Here is a 22,252-nt window from a genome sequence, read left to right as displayed (position 1 = left end):
AGTATGTTTTGATTAAGGGCCGTTCTATTTGTACCCACTCACATCGTCCACCCAAAAAATATGATGTAAGTGGGTGCAGTGAGTACAAATAGAATCGCCCCAGTTAATCGAACGCTGCCTACAGGAGTTTAATAGATCGAGTTGGGGCCCTACCCAGTTTCGACCCGGAATAAATCTAGTGGGGCCATGAAAGATTCTGGAATCTGGACAGGGTGACGAAGCTGTGATAGTAACCGTTGGCTTCTTATTAAATAGCCTCCAAAGTTCAAAGACGTAACTGAGTCCGAGAGGGACTTCCCAAGCTAGCGGAAGCCGAAACGAACTTCTCTTCTTTCACCAATTTCAAATCTTTTGAAAAAAAATAAAAAAATAAAAAAATCCCTCTCCAATAAAATTGCATAAAGTTTGCTCGTTAAGTTAAATCTTCAAAAAAAGAAAAGTAAAAAAGAGAGTATAGTTATCGATCGTTTCTAATAAAGACCCTTCGTCGTTATCTTTTTGTTCCCATTTGTTTTAAGTCCAGACAATTTAAAAATAGAAAAGTAAAATACGGGTGGTTAGGTTTAGGTTCATGAATCATGGGATTTTGTTTCGTTATTTGTTGATGGAATTTTTTTTTTCTTTTAGAATTTTGATTTTTTGTCTTTTTAGTGTACAATATTTAGTTAGAATTGGCGCGATTTGATGATTTCTTTTTAATAAAATAAATCATTTAAACAAAGGGTGACGCTTTTTTCTGAAGATTCTCTTCCCGTATGTGTATTTTGTGTTATAAAAGAGTCCAACTCGGTGATATTTGTAAAGCAGCTCCAATTCTCTGAAAAAAGTTAGGGTTTTGAAGTTGTGATACATAGTTTATTCTTGGGTTCTTTTGGTCTATTTTAAAGGAGCAGATTACGCAGTTCTGTTGAAGCTTTCGTGGGTTCGAAGCGTTTCTGTTGAGGGTTTTTCATGATTTCTGCATTTCTACTACAAATGAGGAACACAGCTTAATTTAATTTCTGTGGTTCTTATATTTCTTTCGGATTCAGAGGACGAATATCAGATTTTCTTAGAGAAGGTAAAAAAATCCAATCTTTATCAGATTTGAAGAAGAATAGATAGTTCTCTCTCTCTCTCTCCCGAGTTAAAGAACTCACACAGATATTTTTGCTTTGTGACCAAAACCACCTCACAACCGAACAAAATTCCTCTCTACATGCCAATTGAAGAGAGTCTTTCATGGATAGAGTGGAAGGTTAACATTATCATTTAAAGTGGGTTGAATCGACTCAAATTGGTTCCAAAGTATAGCTTACATTAAATATATGCTAGTGTTTGATAAGATTAAGAAACTGTTAAACTATGGTCCAGACCCTTTGAATCCAAAAAAATCTTGATTTTTCTCTATTATTCTTCGTTTTCTATTTATGGAGGTAAATGCTAAGTGATTTTTTTCTGAATTTTCAGCTAAAATGGTAACCAAAACTGTGGACCTCCGATCCGACACAGTCACCAAACCAACTGAAGCAATGCGAACTGCAATGGCGAACGCTGACGTCGATGATGATGTCTTGGGTTCGGATCCTACTGCCTACCGCTTTGAAGCGGAGATGGCTAGGATCATGGGGAAGGAAGCGGCACTTTTTGTTCCTTCGGGCACTATGGGTAACCTCATTAGTGTGCTTGTTCATTGTGAAGTAAGGGGAAGTGAAGTTATTCTTGGTGACAATTCCCATATCCATGTTTACGAGAATGGAGGCATTTCGACAATTGGAAATGTACATCCAAGGACCATTAAGAATAATATGGATGGAACAATGGATATTGCTCTTATTGAAGCCGCCATTAGACATCCTGAAGGGGAGCTTTACTACCCGACTACTAGGCTTATCTGTTTGGAGAACACGCACGCAAAGTAAGGCCCTTATCACTTTGATAACATCATCATAGGTTGTAGTGGTAATTAGATCATACCCACTTTGTTATTCTTTTGTTTGGTAGATTCCAACTTTCTGTTGTGTGTAGGATTGCTTAATTTATTTTCCAAAGTTCTGTTGGGACCATTTTCTTTCATTTTTTTTCCTACATTCTTTTAGTGGATATCTTCCAACATAATTTTATATAATTTTTTGCATATTTTGTGAATTGCTGGTCTGGATTCCAATGTATGGTGTCCACAGAGTTCAAAATAAGAAATGTTAATCCTTTGTCTCATTGCACACAAAAAATGCATCAGTCCCAATGTTCTAATGAGGGAATATTATAAGACTGAAAGCTTATGGTGGAAACATTTAATAATGCATCTCTATTTGCTTTATCAGATAACACCCAACCTTTGTTTAACAATGATGTCATTTAGGAATTATCTTAGTGTTTTTGGTGGGTGCTTTGTTTGCTTCTCTGTAGTCTGTTTTGTATGGATTAAATATGCAATCTCCAAGTTGTGACCCCACAAAATGCAACTAAGCTGCAAACTTGATCAATCTCTACCGCACCAATAAAGTATATAGTTGCGCTTTTATTGATTTCTTATCTTATTTTCTGGACTTTATTCTCTCATTTTATTGCTTAGTTTTCTTTGAATTAACCATAGGTCATGCAAAAATAGATATCGGATCCCTCTTTTAAATATCCATCTATTTAACATTGACCCAGACACTTGTACTGGTGCACCTTATATCAAGGCAGTGTATTAGGGTTGTTTGACTAAAATTAAGATCTTAAAAGGATTGTATATTATATGTCAGGTCCATCATCCTCAATGGAACCCTACGTCTTTCAGGCTCACCGATTAGTTGTACCTCAACCAAAGCACACAGTTTGGCTTTGAAAGAAAATTTAGCTATACCCATCAAATCAACTTCTTTTACCAAGTTACTCTTGACACCCTGATTCTTGTACCTCTTTCTATTTTGGAGGTTTAATAACTTAAATGCTCCCGTTTTGTCCTTGATCACATCTTAAGCATAAAACAGATAAAACATTGTGTAAATCATTCTTCATGTGTCCATTACTCAGTGAGCCAGATCAGTAAGCAAAATTATCAAAAAAAGAATCAACTAGGCCCACCCTTAATGTGCTAGGGTTCATGAGTAGCGAACTAGTAACCACGAACCCATTCCCATGCAAAGCACACCTATGAACCTAGTAACTATGGGCATAACTATGTATTTAGATAAAGTATATAATATTCACCTGCATATATAGTGGTTAATGATTTGTAAGCCACCACCACTTCATTGATTTGGACTGGTACGTGAGGCGTCTGTAGTTATTGTAGGGGTAGGAGGGTAGGTGGGTCATATACGCTTGTAGCCTCAAAAAACATTTGTATCTGTAACTTTTCTATGAGAGGAGGCTTCAGTTAGAGCTTTAGATCAAGAGGAACTTCCCCATATTTAAGTACACATGGTTTATAAAGGTTTAATAATCAGGAATTGCCTCTGTTACACCCTTTTACTGATTTTTTGTAGCCATTTGATTTGGCTTTCTTATGTATGGTTACTCAAGAAATGGATGTTTGATTTTCAAATTGAGAATAATAAAAGGTATAATACATTTTTCCACTAGTATGTTTTTCAACTGCCAGCCTATTATTTTCTTTGCTTACTATTGATCCTTACCATGGTTATTAATGCAGTTGTGGTGGTAGATGTATTTCTGTTGAATATACAGACCGAGTGGGAGAGTTAGCTAAAAGACATGGGATAAAGCTCCATATTGACGGAGCACGCATTTTTAATGCTTCAACTGTAAGTTTCAATTTGATGTCCTCCAAATGATAATCTTTAACATAATGAAGTTCCCACCCAAGGATTTTCTATTTCTGCTTTATTTTTATTTTTGCACATTTTTTGTGTGAATATTATAATCAATATGGTTATTATCTTTCAAATACTTCTTCTTTCACCATTGTCTCGATCATAATCTGTCTTATGAAAAAGCATTGGGGTTGGCATCATAAATCCTATGATTCTATTTACTAAAGTTGCACTGCATACATTTTGTTTTTGTCCTACTTGTTTTAAAACCCATAGTTTTTTTAAGGTATCCCTCCAGAATTTTAGATTTGAATTTACTCCTTCCCTGTTTTCATCAATCTATATGGCTTCATTTGCAAATTTGTTGATAGTATGAGCTTTACATCTTTTTTTATGAGTTCAGTCATTATATTTATTAAGGGTAGATTAGTTTTTTTGGTATTATATACTTGAAAGGTGCACCATTATAATTTTTTCCTTTATATAAATATGAGTTAGAGAAGGGGGAGGAATTTGATGAGGCCAAACCCCCTTTTCTCTTTTCTTCTTCATCCAAACCCTATTTTTAACATAAATCCAAATTAACAAAATCAAATTCACCACAGGAATCTCTTCTTGAATCTGACTATATTACATAACAACTTGAAAATGATTATATTGTCATTATACTTGTAATTAGATTATGAGCTTGATGCTTTCCTATTCAATGTGACAATAGATACTGGGGGCATAAAGGAGAATTTTTATTTATTTCACGATGCACACATGTGATGATGTCTATATTAATTGCTAGTTTTGAGGCTTTCAAAGGAGAAAAAAATTGGCTTCACATAAATTGGAAGAAAGCCACATAATTCTGTTTTGCAGTTGCATGAACTACTATTTGTTCTATTGTTAATATACGTAGATAACTGTTTGAGCTTCTAACTTCAAGTATTTTGGTTTGCCAGACACTTGGAGTTCCTGTTCATAGGCTTGTACAAGCTGCTGACTCAGTTTCGGTATGATTTTTCCCCGTGGTTGCCTTTTCAATGCTCTTTGCTTTTGCAAGTTCCGTGGTCACTTTTCCTTCCAATTTTTCTTTTAGGCCTTGCTTGGTATGATCAAATCATTTGCAGAATGCAAATAATTTTCTGAAATCAATTTTATGGGTTCTTGGTTACAAGCTGCAAAATATTTGTGGTGCGAAAAAATTGCATAGGTTGCCGAAATTCATACGAAATTTGAACAAATGATTCAACTCCAACCTATGCAGCTCAAAATTACTAAAATACCCTTTTCAAAGAAATTAATGAAATTACAAACATAGCCTCAATACTAGTTTACAGTATCGTGCACTCAAATTTATGAAAATACCCTTGATCAAAGATACATTAAATTGGATCTTGAAATTACAAAATAACCCTCATGATCAAAGAAAAATTTTAAATTACGAAAGTATCCCTCCTGTGTTTGCTATAATATGAATTCACAAAAATACATCTTATCAAAGATACATATACTTGCATATGAAAATTGCAAAAATAACCCTTATTTGATTTGTTATTACAAAATATCCTTCATCATGAGGGTATTTTTATAAATTCATATGCATGTTATTTTAACAAGCACTGAAGGTATTTTTGTAATTTGAATAGTTTCTTTGATGATGGATATTTTTTTGTAATTTAATATGTAGGTTACCATACCTTTGATAAGAGGATAATTTAAAAAATAAAAATAAAATTCATGTGTATGTTACTGCAACAAGTATTGAGGGTATTTTTGTAATTTGAATAAATTCCTTGATGAGGTCGAGTGAATTAAAAAAATTGTTTCCACATTTTCTTTAAACAAGAAATTACTGCAATTTTTTTTGCATTGCAAACATCAACCAAAAGCAAAAATGGTTTCACAAGAGATTTTCTGATGGCTACCAAGCAATAGTAAATTTGCATTGCAAATGATTTGTAGTGTACCAAGCAGGGCCTTCATCTCATTTACTTTGGCCTGATTTGCTTGCATGATATACAACTCTGTTCTGCTAATTCATTCAAAATTTATACCATTCAAATATGTTTCTTTCTGTTATTTCACGTTATTACAATGTGGCTTGATTTTCTGCATGCTTATTTCTTTGTCCAATGTGTGAGTCAGGTGTGTCTTTCAAAAGGTCTGGGTGCTCCAGTTGGATCTGTCATTGTAGGATCAAAGAGCTTTATTGCCAAGGTACTGATATAATGTTTTTGGGTAACAAGTGTCTTTTCCTCTGCAGAGAGTTGGTACTAATTCATTTGCTTCTGTTTTTAGGCTAAAAGGCTCAGGAAAACTTTAGGTGGTGGGATGAGACAGGTTGGTATCCTATGTGCTGCGGCCTTTGTTGCTTTGCAAGAGAATGTTACTAAGCTTGTGGGAGACCACAAAAAAGCCAAGATTTTAGCAGGTCATATATATATTTCCTTCAAGTTGCTTGATGTTAGCTCAGATCCGTAGTTCTATTTGTATGTATCATTGCTAATGAGGATCATTCATTCCCTGCTCATCTCCTTAGTTCCAATTTTGTGGTTCTGCATTTCCGATCCTCTAATTTTAATTGCAACTAATCGTCGTCCTTGATTAGTACCACCAATTTATTGGATTGGTCTCATATGGGCGTGAACTGCATGTTATGCGATTCATATGCAAATTTTATTTATTATCTAATAGTAGGTGCTGGTTTGATAAATGTATCAATTTTGATTTTATGTGGATGGATTGAATCAAACAATTGTGATATTTTTCAGATGGACTGAATCAAATCAAAGGACTTAGAGTGGATGTGGATTCAGTGGAGACCAATATTGTTAGTATCACTATTTCCAAAAGTTTAAAATATTAACTAGTCTCATTTTCGAGGATTACTGCTATGAGCTGCTACATAAGCAAGTCTGGGTGATCTCGGTTGTCTTAGTTGTATAGTATCTGTAATTTGATATGGTCTCTCTCTAGTTTTGAGTCAACTTAACATTTTTCTATATAGTCGGTTGTGTTTAAAAAAAATATTTCGAGCTATTTAGCCCATGCTCTAATCAAGTTCTTAACCTAGTTGCAGTATTAATAGAAAGTAACAAATTAACTCCCTTTTTGTATGTCCAGATATTTTTTGATATATTAGAGAGTGCGAACATCATGGTAGACAAGCTTTGCAAGGTTTTGGAAGAACATGGTATACTCATGTTGCCAATAAGCTCATCCAGGTATGCTTCAGTGTTTGAGTGCAAGCTATTTTATCTTAATGTTACTCTTTTTTTCTTGTTCTTTATTTTTATTTTTATTGTTTTAATATAAGTAGAAGTTTAGAACTTGTTGCTGAAGAAATTGTAGCTCAACTTTTATATTACGATCACACAGGGTGGAGGGTACATGACGACTTTGTGACTAATACGTTTCATTCCCTATAGTTAACTGTTTCGGAGAAATATCTACTTATTCTTATTGTTATTATTATTGGTGAGGAGTTACTGTTATTATTATCAAAATATTATTTTGACTCACTGAGTCCAGTACTACTGTAAGTACTCAATAAGACTTCTTATAAAGAAAAATATAACTGCTATATTAATTAAACTGTTGATGGTTAAGTTAAATATGAAAACATACTTTTATCGATCTTTTTAAATTTGAAGGAACGGAGCATTTCAATAAGCTTAAGTCTCAAGGCATGGGGCATAAGCCTCCAGGGCACAGCTTTTATTTTCTATTATTAGTAATAACTGATGGGACATGAGCACTCCTTAATGAAGACTAAAATTAAAATGAATAATAATAAGATAAGCTTAGCAAATAAGAGACATTTTTATAGAGATTTAAAAAAACATTGATCCACTTAATATGAGGGAAAGAGGTAATTTTTGTTGGTGTTGTTTAATCTAAAATAGCTACAACATTCCACCACTGGCATATGTACATATATCACATCCCTATGAGATGAAGCTTAAAATAGCGTATAAGGGATGAAGATCTACCTTTTCAAAGCCTATAGTGGATGAGCCATTGGCCACATGAGCCTTTATGCTTTTCTTATAAGGTGCTCAAGGTATTTTTATGAATCTTCAACCTGAGTTGAGCCTTGGGGAGTAAACCTCAAATGAGCGTTCAAACGCTGCTTTCTATTACCCACATAATATATACAATTGTTAATATGTGCCTAAACCTTTGCATCATGTAGTTTATTGGAATGTGACTGTAGCATATATCTTAATTTGAAATGGATTGGAAACTAAGTTGTAAGTGTATTTGTTAGTTTTCTTGCTATATGATTTCGATATAACTGTTGCTTTTAATTTATTGAAAAAAGCAAACTTTTATGCTGTGTTTGGATTGAGAGAAATGGAGAGAAGAGAAGAGAAAATAAATGAGTTTCTCTCCATTTCTTTTGTTTGGATTGTTAAGTGGGGAGAGAAGAGGAGAGAAAAAAAATGTGAGTTTTCTTTCTCCAAAAGTGGAAAGAAGAGGAGAGAAACCCTTTTAAAATATTTTATAATTCCAACTCTACCCCTAGATCTCTTTTAAGATATTTTAAAATTCCAAAGTTGTCCTAAGTTCTCTCCTGTCAATCCAAACATGGTGGAGAGAAATTGACCTATTTCATAGTACAGCAGGCTCAATAGGTCTGAAACGTGCATATTTCAGAAGATCCTGTTCTTGTTATGTGGGGTGTAACACACAATGAAAATTTTACTCGTGCTTCCATTCATATGGGATTCATCTTAACTTATAAAGTTCATGTTGTGCTTCATTGATCATGCATCCCTGTTACAGGATTGGGAGTTGAACCTTTAAATGTAGCATATAATAGTTCTTGGTGTAGGTGGTTCACAAGTCATATCTGCGGACTCACCATGAGTGCGGTAGTGAAGCATAGTCAGTGTGAGGATTTTTTGTTTTTTTTTTTTTTTTTTTTTTTTGGGGGGGGGGGGGGGGGGGGGGTGGTTAAGATTGTAGGCAAATGGATGATCATGATTTGTGTGGTAATGTTTTATATGCTTTCCATCTAAAAGGTGTTATTTATCTTAAGTCGTCAAAGGATTCATTCTTCTTTCCTGGGGGAAACCCCTGTTTTCTCCCTCTCTCACCCTTTCTTCCTTGGGGTTCTCCTTCCATCACTTTCATTGTGTCTCCCTTCCGGCTAGTGCAACAACCCCTAAATGGCCAATTTTGCAAAGGAGGCAGAGTCATCTCACTACTACGTCTTTCACAAGTATGGACAACCATTTCTGCATGCATATCCAAGCCTTATCCACCACACGACACTTGTTTAAGCAGTAATTTATCAGCTGAAATAAATGAAATGGAATTTTTTATATTTATTTTTCCTGTTTCAGTGAAGTAATCCTCGAAAATTCCTAGTAGGCCTTGGAAAATGGTATCCCTGTTTTCAAGGTAGTTCCGCTTATTAAAAATGCATTGATTTCTCAAACCTAGGCAGTCTGGGTTAAATTTGCTTGTGTAATTGTGCACAGCCATGCATTGGGTTGAAGAATGAGTTTTTGCACTGAAGGTAAACACACATAAGTCAAGTCAGACTTAGATATATGCTTTCTCAGCAAAGAAAATGATGCAGACCCAGGATTCACCAGCATTTAGGGAGCTCTAAGAACTCTATGTACACTAAGCAAATTAAGAAAATTTTAAAGAGACAATAGTAAGATCTGCTATGCTTTATGGAGCTGAATGTTGGCCAGTTAAGAAGCATCATGTTAATGAATTGATGTTAGCAGATAAGAGGATGTTGAGATGGATGAGTGGAAAGACTAGGAGAGCTAAATTAGAAACAAAAGCATTTGGGAAAATGTTGGAGTAGCTCCAATAGGGTAATAAATTAAGAGAAAGTTGATTAAGATGGTTTGGGCATGTTCAACGAAGGTTGATCACATACTTAGTTAGAAGAACTATTCAAATCGAAGGTCCTAAAAGAAAAAAAGGAAATCCCAAAAGAACATGGATTCGAACCACTTTCAATAGCCGAAGACTTGGTTCTTGAGGAGTGTAATGGAGGAACAAGATTCGTTTAGCCGACCCTTTGAGATAAAGCTTTGTTGCTGAAAGAACTCTATGAACTTGCTATATACAATTGTTGGTTAAATATAGGTGAATTTCATAAAGCTAAGGTTGGTTTTATTGTTTCAGCATCAGGATCGTCGTCCATCACCAAATCTCAGAAAGTGATGTTCAATATGTATTGTCATGCATTCAGGTGATCGATAATTTTAGTAGCTCCATCTTCCTTAATGTCCTTTCTATACATAAACTGATTTTTTATGTGAATATTGCAGCAAGCTGTTCTTCAACTTCAAGACGAAAATGCTGGAAAATGAGAAGTGTTTGTTTGGCATTTTGGATGGAAGATGGTTCCCTTCACTCGGAAGAACCGGAAAGAAGAGTTTCAGTTACATAAGCAATGTAACTTACCTAATAACGTTAGTGCTATAAGAATTCAGACTCAAAACTGCATAAAACTCTTAAAATTTCATAATTTCGATTGCTATTTTTTTGTGTGTACATACATTTAAGACGATAATGTTTTTGTGAAACTTTGTTTAAGGCCGGTCTTGGTGAAGACACTTGATTAGGTTTAAAACATTGATTGATTCATCTGGCTTGGCTTACGGTCACCATCGCCCGATATAAGAAAATCCAAAATGGATTAAAGTAGAACACCTAACAAAGCATCTTTACATTATGAAGAACTAGAAGTGATTAATAGGGTTAGTAACCTAAGTCAACCTTCATTATTGTAAGGGTGTGGGTCACATTGTGAAAGTATCTATTAACTCCACTATCTTGTTGAATTCTGCCAAGGTAGGAAAAAGAGGACTTACTGGGCGCCTTGTGCAAAACAATGAGATATTGTAAATGGTTTGGGTCCGGGTCGGGTTGGGTGAGATAGAACCAGATCCAATCACTAATAGGGTGTCTAGAGTTAGATAAACATGTAAATTCAATTATGCAAGTCTGCATTAAAATGGGTTGACTCTGGGTCCAGGGTCCATTCTGCATTTTCCATCATTACTGGATGTATGTGTTTGATCCTAGGGTCAAATACGCAAGCACATGTTTCATGATTGTTAAGGAATATTGAAAATACGAGTGATTGAAGTTGAAGCAACTACTAGAAAGAAAAGCAACGACGAGATGAGAGGGTCAAGAGTTGAAAAGAGGGTTTCCTCACTTCTTTCTCTCGTTTAAAACCGTGTGTGACTTTCATCTCACGGCTCCTACATGATAAAGAACTTTCTTTTCGATTGCAACCATGTGTGTGACTTCCATCTCACACGGCTTGGCTCCTACATGATAAAGAACTTTCTTTTCGATTGCCTTGCCTTCCTCACGTATGTACAAGATTGAATCCTTTCGATTTCAAAAGATTACAGCTACAATAGTGATGTCGCCTCGAAAAAGAAATTTTTTATCATTGGATGTATGCCTATATATATATATATGTGTGTGTGCATGCATATTGCAAGATGCCAACTTTGATCAATATAAATGGGTCCGGTCGAGCCATCAGTCTAGACTGCAACATTTTGACCTGAAAACATTTTGGATTCATTTCCTTACTAAAGCCCAGTGCTTTTCGGCCCAGTCCATTAACACCAGGATTTTCCTGGAGAGCTGCTATTATTAGCACACCAACTTTTTAAAAGGATTAGTGTCTTTTAAGTAAAATTTGGTGTGGCAATATAATTTCTCTTATATTGGTTTTGTGTTGTTTGGTGTACGAAGATATGTGTCGTATTCGTCGTAAAAAAGAAAAGATATGTGTCGTCTTTGGGCCAACCAAGCCCCACAAATATCAGTCCAAGTCCAATCCAAGGTCAAGTTGAGTCCACCCAAAAAACTTTGTAGTGTCTGCCCCACTTCAAAATTGACACGTGTCTCTTATGTTTGCAAAGACCTGCCTGTCTTCTTTTTTGGTTAATCTTTTGATGTACTCCTTATGTTTTTGAAAAGATGACAAGCCCCTTAACGTTAATCCTCTAAATTAATGAAAAATGACCTTAATACCCTCATATCATTATATTCATCAATTTTGAAAGAAAAACAATCAAGGGTATTTTTTGATAATTTTCTTTAATCTATAAGAAAATACTAAAGTCAAACGACATGTCATCACTTTTAAAACATTGGGTATCTTAAATATTCATCAAATATTCAAGGGACCACGTGTCTTCTAAAAGAGACTATTTCTTCAACTGGGATCATTATAACCTGCCAAATTATAAAGGAGACTTGTCTCTTTGGTACTCTCTTTTACCAGTTTTATTTTTTCTACCAAACAAAGTAAAAAAAATGTTACAATTAGGGTACATTTTAGGTACACAGGTTCTTCTAAGGTACCTGTTTTTTCTTATAGAAAAAACTAGAAAAATTCTACCAAATTTAGCCAAAAAATATCAATATATGAAATTTGCCACTTTTTATTTTTATTTCTATTTTTAAATTCCCATCAATAATGAGACTTTATAAATGTAATATCCCACAGTTTAAAAGATGGGGAGACAAGATATCTGTACTATGCTCACTTTTTCTAAAGAAAGAGAAACAACAAAATTCGGGCAGACAAAATTTGCCCCTATAGTGCCCGTTGCCCGGACTTTGATTTGGAAAATACTAAGAAGTCCCTACATTTTTGTTAAAATTGAATACAACACCTTCTCTTAAAAGTATGTTCTATTTATGCTCCTAAACTTAATTGGAGGATTTGAATTATTAACATCTTGTGTAATCATTGATCCTTTATCAAAGAAAAAGAAAATTCAAATTTGCGAAGAAGCCAAATTACTATCTTAGATGATCATATAGTTTCCGACATAATGAATCTTGAAGTACATGTTGATGTGCACAATATCCCAAATTAGTAATCAACAGGATAATTAGTTTAGTGTTAAGTAAGTTATTTGGTTTTATCAATTATCCATTTAGATGATTTGCAATGTTGATTTGAGAATGGGGATAAAAGTGAATGGTGGAGCATGATTCGTTCAATTGGCACAAATCTCTAGGTTAAGGATTTGATGATGACGATTATTATGATCGCATGTTGGTCAATATCTACTTTAACACTTACAACTTTTTTCTTTCTAGATTTTTCACTTCTAGGATCTCGTTTTCCCTTTTTTGTTTTTCTTGATTGATAAAGATCTCAATTTCCATGACTCCAATGGACTCCTTGTTCATAGATTTAGAAATATGAGAACAAATTAGATCAACAAAAAGATAGATAAAAATGTCATAGAGACTTTAACTTTATAGATCTTTTCCTTTTGATGGTCTTCATAACGGAGATGTTCATACAATACATAAAGATTATAGGAAATATTCTTTTAGAATTCAATCAATTTTGAAGAAATAACTCAAGTAATTCTAGAAGAGAGATAGAGATCCAAATCCCATATCTTCTTTTCCATCTCCTCTATTTATAGACATCTTCATAGCAAATTGTTTGTGTCAACAGCCTGACGAGCTTACTTGTGAGGAAGCTTCATATTGTTTCTGTCAACAGTGGTGATTTTCACTTGGCCTAAATCAGTGTATTTGAGTCAACACATGATTGATGTCTTTGATGGTGTGTTCAAGAATACTGGGAAGAAATTCTCTACTCTTAATTGCTTTAGCATTGAGAGCTCTTCTTTAAATTATTGCCCACACGCGCTTTCACTTTGGGGTCATGATTTTTGTGTGAACATTTGCGCTCGTTTGTAGTGTCAATATCACAATTGCTTTTTTTTTTTTTTCATTTTTTTTCAAGTTTTTGACTGTTATATGTTCTTTTTTTTTTTTTTCTTTTAAATAATTTCTTACAAAATTTGGTTGACTTGACATATAACAATATCGCAAAGTCATGAGTAGGAATTCCCATTTGATTCATTCAGACTGATCATAGTTTTTAATTAAATTTACAAAGTCTTCTTTTTTAAAGATCTGGAAAAATTTTGGGACCTAATTATTTATGATTTTATAATATTTTCTTTGATATCTTTAATCGCAAAAGATTCAAGCTCTTCAACAACATAGAGATGAAGCACAAGAAAGGATTGAGATTTTGCTTCACGACGGTTCCTTCATTCCTAATCCGAGTTCTTAATTAAAAGGAAGATATATATAAGAAGATTTTATGAAGAATGTGGTCAAAAATCCATAATAGATTTCAATCATAATATGATGGACTTATATTAATCATAGTGATGATGTGGTATTTCATATTGTTGATTGATGGTACTTCCTTTAAATCTCTTTCATTAATGTACAAAGACTTAAGCCCTTTAGATTACAGCAATCATGGTAATATGTAAGTTTCTTCACTTATTTCTTGCTAGTGTTTCAATACTATAGATGAGACAAATCCTATTATCTCCTTCTTTTTATTTTTTATTTTTTAAAGGAACTAGGTAATGGATTTCATTTGCAAGGTTAAGATCATCCAATTGGATTGATTCAGGGATTAGAGATATGTGGGGCCATTGATTAGATACAATGGGCTTGGTGTCCAAAAAAAATAAAATGTAATGAAGACGAAGAGTTCATTTTTAGTATTAAAAAAAAAAAAGGAGTATAATTCTCCCACCCTATCAAGATGATCATTTGATGGGGATAGGCTTGACAAATATTTTCTGATCTTGAGTCTTGACAAGAAAATCGTGGTCTTAGGAGTTCTCCCACGAAAAGCTGTAATTAAATGTACGGTTGATTGCATTTATCACTTACCATTAATTTTTCTTACAAACCCATTAACCCTAAAATCCCTCTTCTGGGAAAATTTGAAGAGATGGGCAAATGAAAACCATTCAAAATAGGCGCAAAGCATATATTGAGCCAAGAATAGTTGAGGGAATAAAGAAGTATTATAATACAATGTAAGATGTCGATTCATGTTCTGAATGAATAAAAAGGAAAACCTTCAATCCAACAAATTATAAAAACCCATAAACCTATAATAAATAATTTATATGGTGAAGGAGTCACAAAACTTAATCCTATGGTTCAGTAACATTCATTACTTCTTCGGTTGTCTTATGGTCATCTGTCATTTTCACCTCAGCGATCATTATCCTACAGCAATCCAATCGTTGTTCATTAATTAAGGACAATAATTTGTCCTCCTACTATTAACAATTTTGTCATTGTCTTTTTTTCTTGAATACAACAACAAATAGGGACATCTAACATCTATCATTGAAAAGTGGTGATAATGAACCATATAACAATTACAATTACTGCAGCATTGCTTTTTAATCATGTAACAAAAATTTAATACAACTAAAATAGTGTAGATTCAAAATTTCAAGTGTAGGGTGTGTAGTAAAGTAATAAAATATTTGTGAGTTTGAGGTCGATCCATAGAGATTGTATTAAAAGTGAACAAAAAACATGTGGGGTGAAAGAAATTTAACTTAAACTATGAAAAAAATGATTTTTTGCTTTCCTTGTCTGCCTTCCTTGCTGCTGGCTTGAATAAAGGAGAATCAAAACTAGCTTGAAGTGCTTAAGCAAGCCAAGCACTGAAAGCTCTGTCATGAGAGTAGTCAAGTCAGTCAGGCTAGCACGGAAGCATGCACTGAAAGCACGGGAGCAAGCAGGCAAGGCTAACCATCCTGTATAGAAGCTATAGAGTTCTTAATTAGTATTCAGTATTATAAATACAGAGAGCTGGCAAGTAAGCTCATTAAAGCTAGTGGTTATGTTCTGATCCTTTTTCGTCGGTCGAATAAATTCCACCGCGGAAAGGGGAGGCCTTGTCTCAGCAGTGAGACGGGGGCTAGGGGTGTGGGAAGCCCTAGGCGCTTTGGGGAGGAGTGCTTTCTTTGATTGACCTCCTGTTTCCGGACACCGACGAATAGATTTGATTGGAAGGAGGGTGAGGAACGAACACAGCGGTTTTACTGCCAATCGGCCTGCATCAGCGGAAAATGGGACTATCGAATCACGGATTCAAAGGCATTCATAACAGAGTTAGAGAGGACACGCACGACCGGACGTAGAACCACTCAAAACTAGTAGACCAAGACAGGTGCAGGTGCCAGATCCGAAAAGTCGAGTCTCAATCAACCTAGTGCACCAACCACGTGGTACGACGGGCACTCAAAGACTTGGCAAATGATGGCCTACCCCACCCAAAAGTGCTTGTCATATGAGAACTCATGGCTGGAAACAATCCTTATGCTTTTGATATTTTCACACTTTCGTTTGAAGCAAAAAACGAATAGATTTGAAAAAGAAATTAAAATCACTAAGGTATCAGTTATCCAAAGAGCACTTATTCGTTACTTCTCTCTTGTGAGCATCTCATCTGAATAAGATTAAAGTGAAGACTTGTTCTTATCGAAAGATTTAATAGTTAACAATCAAATAAATTTTTCAAAAAGATAGTATTTTAGATTTGTATAACTTGAAATTATCATACCACTAGGGATGCATTAAAATCCAATTGATGATAAAAAGTTATATAAGATATAGTCTAGTTTCCTCCTTATCCTTAATTAAAAATTTAGCTAACCATATTCATAAATAAATCCATCAAAATTGTTGAATAAAAATAAAAAAGAAGAATTAAAAAGGAAGGAAAAAAAATAAAAGAAGAGAACTCTAGAGAAAAATAAATTAAGAGGCAAGATAAAAAAGAAAGAAATAGAAATAGACAGAGAGTGATATGAGAGGAGGAGAGAGAGGGAGAAATATGGAGGAAATAGAAAAAAAAAAACTATGAGAGAGATGAAGGGAAACCTTGGGGAAAGCCAGAAAAGAAAGAGAGGGAGATTACTTTTACGGTTTATGTAGGAGAGAGAGCTTTTCTTTCTATTTTTGAAAAATTATTCTTCTATCCTTCATTTGCATTTGTCTTATAATTATTCCTCCATTCTCTTGCAAGTTTTTTTTTCATTAAAAGTTTATTTCTAGTATTTTTTATCAAACTTTGAATTTTTAACACCAACAAAATAAAAATAAAATCTCTTAAGTCTAATTAATCATATTAATATCAATTAGCAAGTAAAAATTTGAGGGAATTGTAATCATTTTATGCACTTATCAACCATTGATAGATATTTTCAAATTATATGTTTAGCGCTATGATTCCTCCAATAGGCCAATCTACACAAAAGTTGATTCTAAAGTGCAATCGAATGGGCGAATAGTACATACTTTTTTGAGAAATTATTGATTCGAGCTCCTTCTTTATATGATTCAGTTTGATATAATTTTTCAATTTTCATTCGGATGAGTTTCACATGTTTAAAGTACTAAGCCCTGAATTTTATTTTTCTTTGTTCCTTCAATTTATTCTGTAAATGATTTGGTAGCTTTTTTTGTTTTTGTTTTTTTGGGAATAGTTGTATGCTTAATTGGTTGCACTGATTCTATTGAAAATGTATTTTTTTCAAACATGGGTGTCATAAAAGTAATCATTCATGCATTTTTGTGTGTGTGCATGTATCTCTGAATCAATTTTCTAAATATTAATTTGATCATATTCTACTTATTCTCGATACAATAGTTAAAAATTCAATAATTATCCAATTAGTCAATTCCATCGTCTCTATTATTTGTCGTGTTCTTGGGGTGTTTGATTTTCAAGGTTAGGGTTAGTAAGAAGTAACAAATCTCGATTTACGTGTGGTCGAAGACAATTACCCATTTAGTTAGGGTTTGGATGGTTGAACCCATTTTTCAAATAAAAAAAATAAAAAAATGTGAACTAATGAAAAGCCCAAAATGAGGTCAATCAAAAGCTTAGAAAAAGAAAGAAAGAAACATTTATCAATATGGATGCAATGATTGAAAACTCTTGAATCTCCACACATTCGTAGTGAAGGAAAAAGTATTTTAAATATTTTTTTTGAGGAGGGAGGGTTATGTCGGTAATGTCACGGGTCTCCCGAATTCTTTCGTTTTCAAAAAGTTGGCAGTTAGGATAATCCTTTGAATGTATGTAAACTATCATGAAAATTTTAATAAAACATGATCCTTACTTGACGGAACCTACATTGAATAAATGTAAGGCATTAAAGAGGTCATGGACATTGGACAATGATTAAGTCCACTGTGAGCTTATTGAACCCAATATTTTAAGGCCCAATAAAGTTCATATACACGACTTGTTTGACGACATCCCTGCTTGATCGTTTATGAGTCGATTTGCTCATCCTTCATCTCTTCAGGCATATCATCTTTGAAAAAAATTTCATGAACAAAACAAATTTAGGAGGTCCCCTACCCATTACTCAGAGAATATTGATCCGCATGAGTTTGGGAGAGTGCCAAAGTATAAAGACATGTAATCTCAAATACAAGATGCATCAAAATATAAATGATGTATTTTGTTACCATTGGCATGGTTGTGGATATTATGATTAGTATTTTCTAGGTACATTAAAATAAATTTCTCTCTTCTAATCAGGGCATTGTTGGGATCAATAGACTAGTGAAAGATAAATTCATTCAAAAAAACATGCAATCCCTATCATTAACACATGAAATCTAAGGATTAGGATAAGATCCATATCTTAAGGATACACCACTATATCCCTAAGAAAAATCCAACATGTTAAATTTCACATTTTAACTATTAAGATAATGTGTTTATTTGTAAGTACATTATATAGCGAAGTAATAAAATCTCGAAAGTTCAAGGTTGACTCATTGTGCAAAAAGTGAATAGAAAACATGTGTGAGATGAAAGAAGATAAAACTAAATTATGAAAACGAATAATTTTCCCACACTTTCGTATTATGCGTAATAAAAGGATTTTAAAATAGAAATTAAAAGGCATTAAGGCATTGGGGGTTCACTAAAATATCCACAATTTTATTTCGTTCAATATTATCTCAGTTAGATTTGAAACATAATTCTATCTTATCGAAAAATATATTTAATTAAACGAAGGGATTTATTTGTTGAAGTATTTAGAAAATTTTAAAGTGACACATGTAACACATTCACACATCATAAAGATTCTCCAAGCAATTAGTGTAACATTCATCTATAATGAATCAAAGAAAATTTTCAAGCATTCAATGTGATAATCATAAATAAAAACTAAAAAAATTATAAATATAAAATTTAACAAAAATAATTAACTTACCTTTAAATCATTCTAAAAATATAAAAATTATAAATCATTACTAAATAAAATAAAATTGTTGATATTCAACATTCACCCTTACTCTATCTAAGATTTTAACCAATAATCTCCATAGAAAAATCTAGAGAATAAATAAAAATTGAGAGAAAGAGAAAAATAGAAAAAAATAAAAAGAGTCGTAATAATATGACTATCCTCACATGGCATACTCAATCGACTCCTTGTAGTGGGGTGTGCCAGAACCATATACTTTATGCCTCGGAATACACAATTGTACATCCCCATATACACAATTGTACAAATTTATGGGGATGTGCGATTGTGTATCTCGAGGCATAAAGTATGTGGCTCTAGCACACCCACGCCAGAGAGTCGATTGAGTATGCCACGAGGGAGAGTCATATTATCACCACCCAAATAAGAAATATTATGTGAGAAAAATTAACATGTGAAAGAAAGAGAAATAGAAATAAAAAAGATGTGATAGAGATATATAAAATCTTTTAGAATAAGACAAAATATAATGAGAGAGGCTTTTGTGTAGTACGTAAGAATATATGTAAAGATTTTCACTTTTAAAATTTTTTTTTCTTCTTTAATACTCCCTTAATTTTTTCAATAATTAATCATCCACCCTTTTGACATGTTTTCTTCACTAAAAATTCATCTCTAACTTTTTTCTTTCCACTTTAACTCTTCACACATATAAAAATAAAAATTCAATCAATTTACCCCACTAACCAAATTAATATTGCATATACATCATAAATAGAAGATAAATATCATTATTTTGTGCCTCTATCATTTCTTTTCATGAGTGTATGGATCTCAACCATTTAGAAAATGTTTAAATCAATTAATTATAGCTTTCTTCTTCATTTGGATTTTTCTAATTCTCGATGTTATGTTTGTTTCTAGTATTTTTTTTTGTGGTATATAAATAAACCATCGCAATTAAGTAACTTTTAGCTATGGAAAACTAAGTTCATTGCTATTCATTCTCAAATTTGTTAGTTTTTAACAACGGATTTTATTTTCGTCATTATTAAGGGCTTTTATCTACAATTTTAAGATTGATCCATGATAAGGTCTCAATAAGTTTATTTTGGGACCGTAATTCCACAAATATTATCAAAGTATAAATGTTAGTTCTTATAAATAATAGCAAAATATATGAAATTTCTAAATTAATGAAGTTAATGAGAATTTTTTACTAATTACAGGTAAATAAGGTGCATTTGGAAACCAACAAATCATATAATGAATGTTATTACAATGTGCAAGCAAAAAGAAAGCATCCAACAAAATCTCAAAAAAATTCATCGCCACGTCACCACTCTGTGGTGGCACCCTAGTGCTTCGCGGTGACCTCGAGGAATCTTGCCTCAAGATTTGTACTGAAGTTTCTAGATGGTTTGACCGTTATAATTGAATGGTTCTTTCGAATCAAATCAAGTAAAAATCCGACCCGACAACCCAATCACGAATGTTATAAATTGAGAGATTGTCCCTAGAAGAAGGGGTCCCTCTTGAGGATCATCTCTATTTCTCTTATTATAATTCTCTATAATTTTTTGTAGTTTTCTTTGTTCTTTGAGAAAACTCTTGATTGTAGTGAGAACATCAAGAGTAATTTCATTCTTTAGTACTTTTTGCAATTCTTTAAAGAACCATTTAAAGAAGGAATCAAAAGTGCAGCTTCATCTTACATCATTTTCTTCCTTTTGTTATTGCTGCAATTATGAACCTTACAATGAGTGGCTAGATCCTCCTTAGAGATATCAAGGATACTGGAGCAAGTTCATCCCTCTAATGTAGTTTTAATTTTATATTCTTGTTTTACAAGTTAATTATTCTGAAAAGTCTTCTATGATTAAATAGTCTAACTTACATTTCTGATTCAAACTTTGATAGCCATTGCTTACATAAGTTCAAAAACGGTTATGCTCTGTGAAGAATCTAAATATAAGTTAGACAATCTCAATTAAATCAGGATTTTCATGAATAACCTTTGTTTACCTTTGATGATTAAACTGCTTTACCTTCCGATCTATAAGCAATGATTTGTTACATGAATTGAGTTATTCTTAGAATTAATCTGTATTACGGATGGTTTGCAAAGGCTGAATTGACTTCTCTAAGCCCCATTTCTTATATTGTCAATCTCTATTTTCTGTTTTAATTCCAATTACAAGTTGATTTTCATCTTATTTGTTCAACAAATCTATTTTGTTTTTAAATCAATCTGCTTTCAATCCTGTTTTAGTTCTCAATTCGAATGAATATTTGAATCTTTATTGTCCTTGTGGAATGAATCTGACTTACCCAAAGTCTATATCTTTAATCTATATTTCTGCAATCTACATCAAGTTTTTATGACGATCAATCCATTGTTAAATTAAGGTCAAATTTCTTAGAGAAAGGATCTCTTTATCATCCATGGACATAGGTAATATTGCCGACCAATGTAAATTTTGTGTTGAGTACTCTTTATTTTGATTTGCATTTTGGATTATTAATCGTACCAATTTTCTACCGTCTACAGAAATTCCATTAGGGTTCTTGTATTATAAATTTAATATATTTTCTATCATCAGCTAATTAGAAAGTGCCATCACACCTCAAGCACCAAGAAACTTGACATACGGAGACTAGTCAATCCCATAAACTGTTCAACCTATATAACTCCAGCAAGGTTCGACAGTCTCCCACCTGAGAAACTTGTGGATGGCTACCAACGCAATAGGATCTCTCTTAGGTATGTTTGAAACAAACCCTCAATACACATAAGTGGTTTACATGCAAGGAATCATCTCTACTATACATAGGATTGAATCAAATCAACTAATGAGAAAGAAACCTCAACACTGTTGGATGAGTTTGTTTCAACGCGCCCAAGCAAATCACTATCATTGCTGACGAGTCCTACCCTAGTAATGAATAAAACCATGGGAGTAATCAATTAGAAAATGATGGTATCCTCCCATGGAGAGTATTTTAGCATTGTCATCCAAGGGACTTGGGAACGCTTGAATGATCCTCGAGATTAGTGTGTTTTGAGTGCCAAGGATCATCGGGTGATCTAGATCTCGATGCAAAATTTGCTAGAGTATGTACTAAGGGAGGATTCTAACACTCATATAATCAATTATTAGCTCCAATAATTTTAGGGATAAAATCTTTCTACAAGCATTACCAATGAGTGTAAATTGCTTCTGATTTCTACATACCAACTGATGCATCAACTCTTTGATCATCAGTGAGCCCATATCACATGATTCCTGATTGGACCACTTTTGATATATAATTTTTTTGATTATCAAGGTAGCAAACAATTGATTGGACGGTTGGGATCATTCAATATTGAAGAGTTGGATAAAAAAATATACACTCCTGTGGTGTATACAAATA

The 22,252-nt window shown here is 33.3% G+C and overlaps 1 protein-coding gene across 2 annotated transcripts; it reads left to right on the top strand.

The window, feature by feature from the left end:
• Positions 1 to 409: 409 nt before the first annotated feature.
• Positions 410 to 10,304, top strand: LOC147403391 (low-specificity L-threonine aldolase 1-like). Of its 2 annotated transcripts, XM_086438968.1 has the most exons (10): positions 413 to 1,060; positions 1,450 to 1,897; positions 3,623 to 3,734; positions 4,694 to 4,744; positions 5,880 to 5,951; positions 6,033 to 6,165; positions 6,506 to 6,564; positions 6,858 to 6,958; positions 9,891 to 9,957; positions 10,037 to 10,304. In XM_086438968.1, the coding sequence occupies exons 2-10, from the start codon at positions 1,455 to 1,457 to the stop codon at positions 10,076 to 10,078; spliced, it is 1,080 nt and encodes a 359-aa protein (XP_086295094.1). In that variant the 5' UTR covers positions 413 to 1,060; positions 1,450 to 1,454; the 3' UTR covers positions 10,079 to 10,304. The 2 variants fall into 2 exon arrangements, with proteins under 2 accessions (XP_086295095.1, XP_086295094.1); XM_086438969.1 differs by lacking the exons at positions 9,891 to 9,957; positions 10,037 to 10,304 and adding an exon at positions 7,113 to 8,627 and having other exon boundaries at positions 410 to 1,060.
• Positions 10,305 to 22,252: the final 11,948 nt, after the last annotated feature.

This window comes from Akebia trifoliata, chromosome 4 (assembly GCF_017979445.1).
Source record: "Akebia trifoliata isolate Shusen 1 chromosome 4, ASM1797944v1, whole genome shotgun sequence".
NCBI lineage: Eukaryota > Viridiplantae > Streptophyta > Magnoliopsida > Ranunculales > Lardizabalaceae > Akebia > Akebia trifoliata.
The sequence above is the reverse complement of the archived record's forward strand: the minus strand, read 5'-3'. Positions and strand labels throughout refer to the sequence as shown.

Excerpts from the sequence above, each read along its gene's own strand:
- LOC147403391 (XM_086438968.1), top strand. The coding sequence starts at position 1,455 with ATGGTAACCAAAACTGTGGACCTCCGATCCGACACAGTCACCAAACCA. Across the intron at positions 6,166-6,505 it reads AAAAGCCAAGATTTTAGCAG|ATGGACTGAATCAAATCAAA; the intron begins GTCATATATATA and ends GATATTTTTCAG. Across the intron at positions 9,958-10,036 it reads ATGTATTGTCATGCATTCAG|CAAGCTGTTCTTCAACTTCA; the intron begins GTGATCGATAAT and ends TGAATATTGCAG.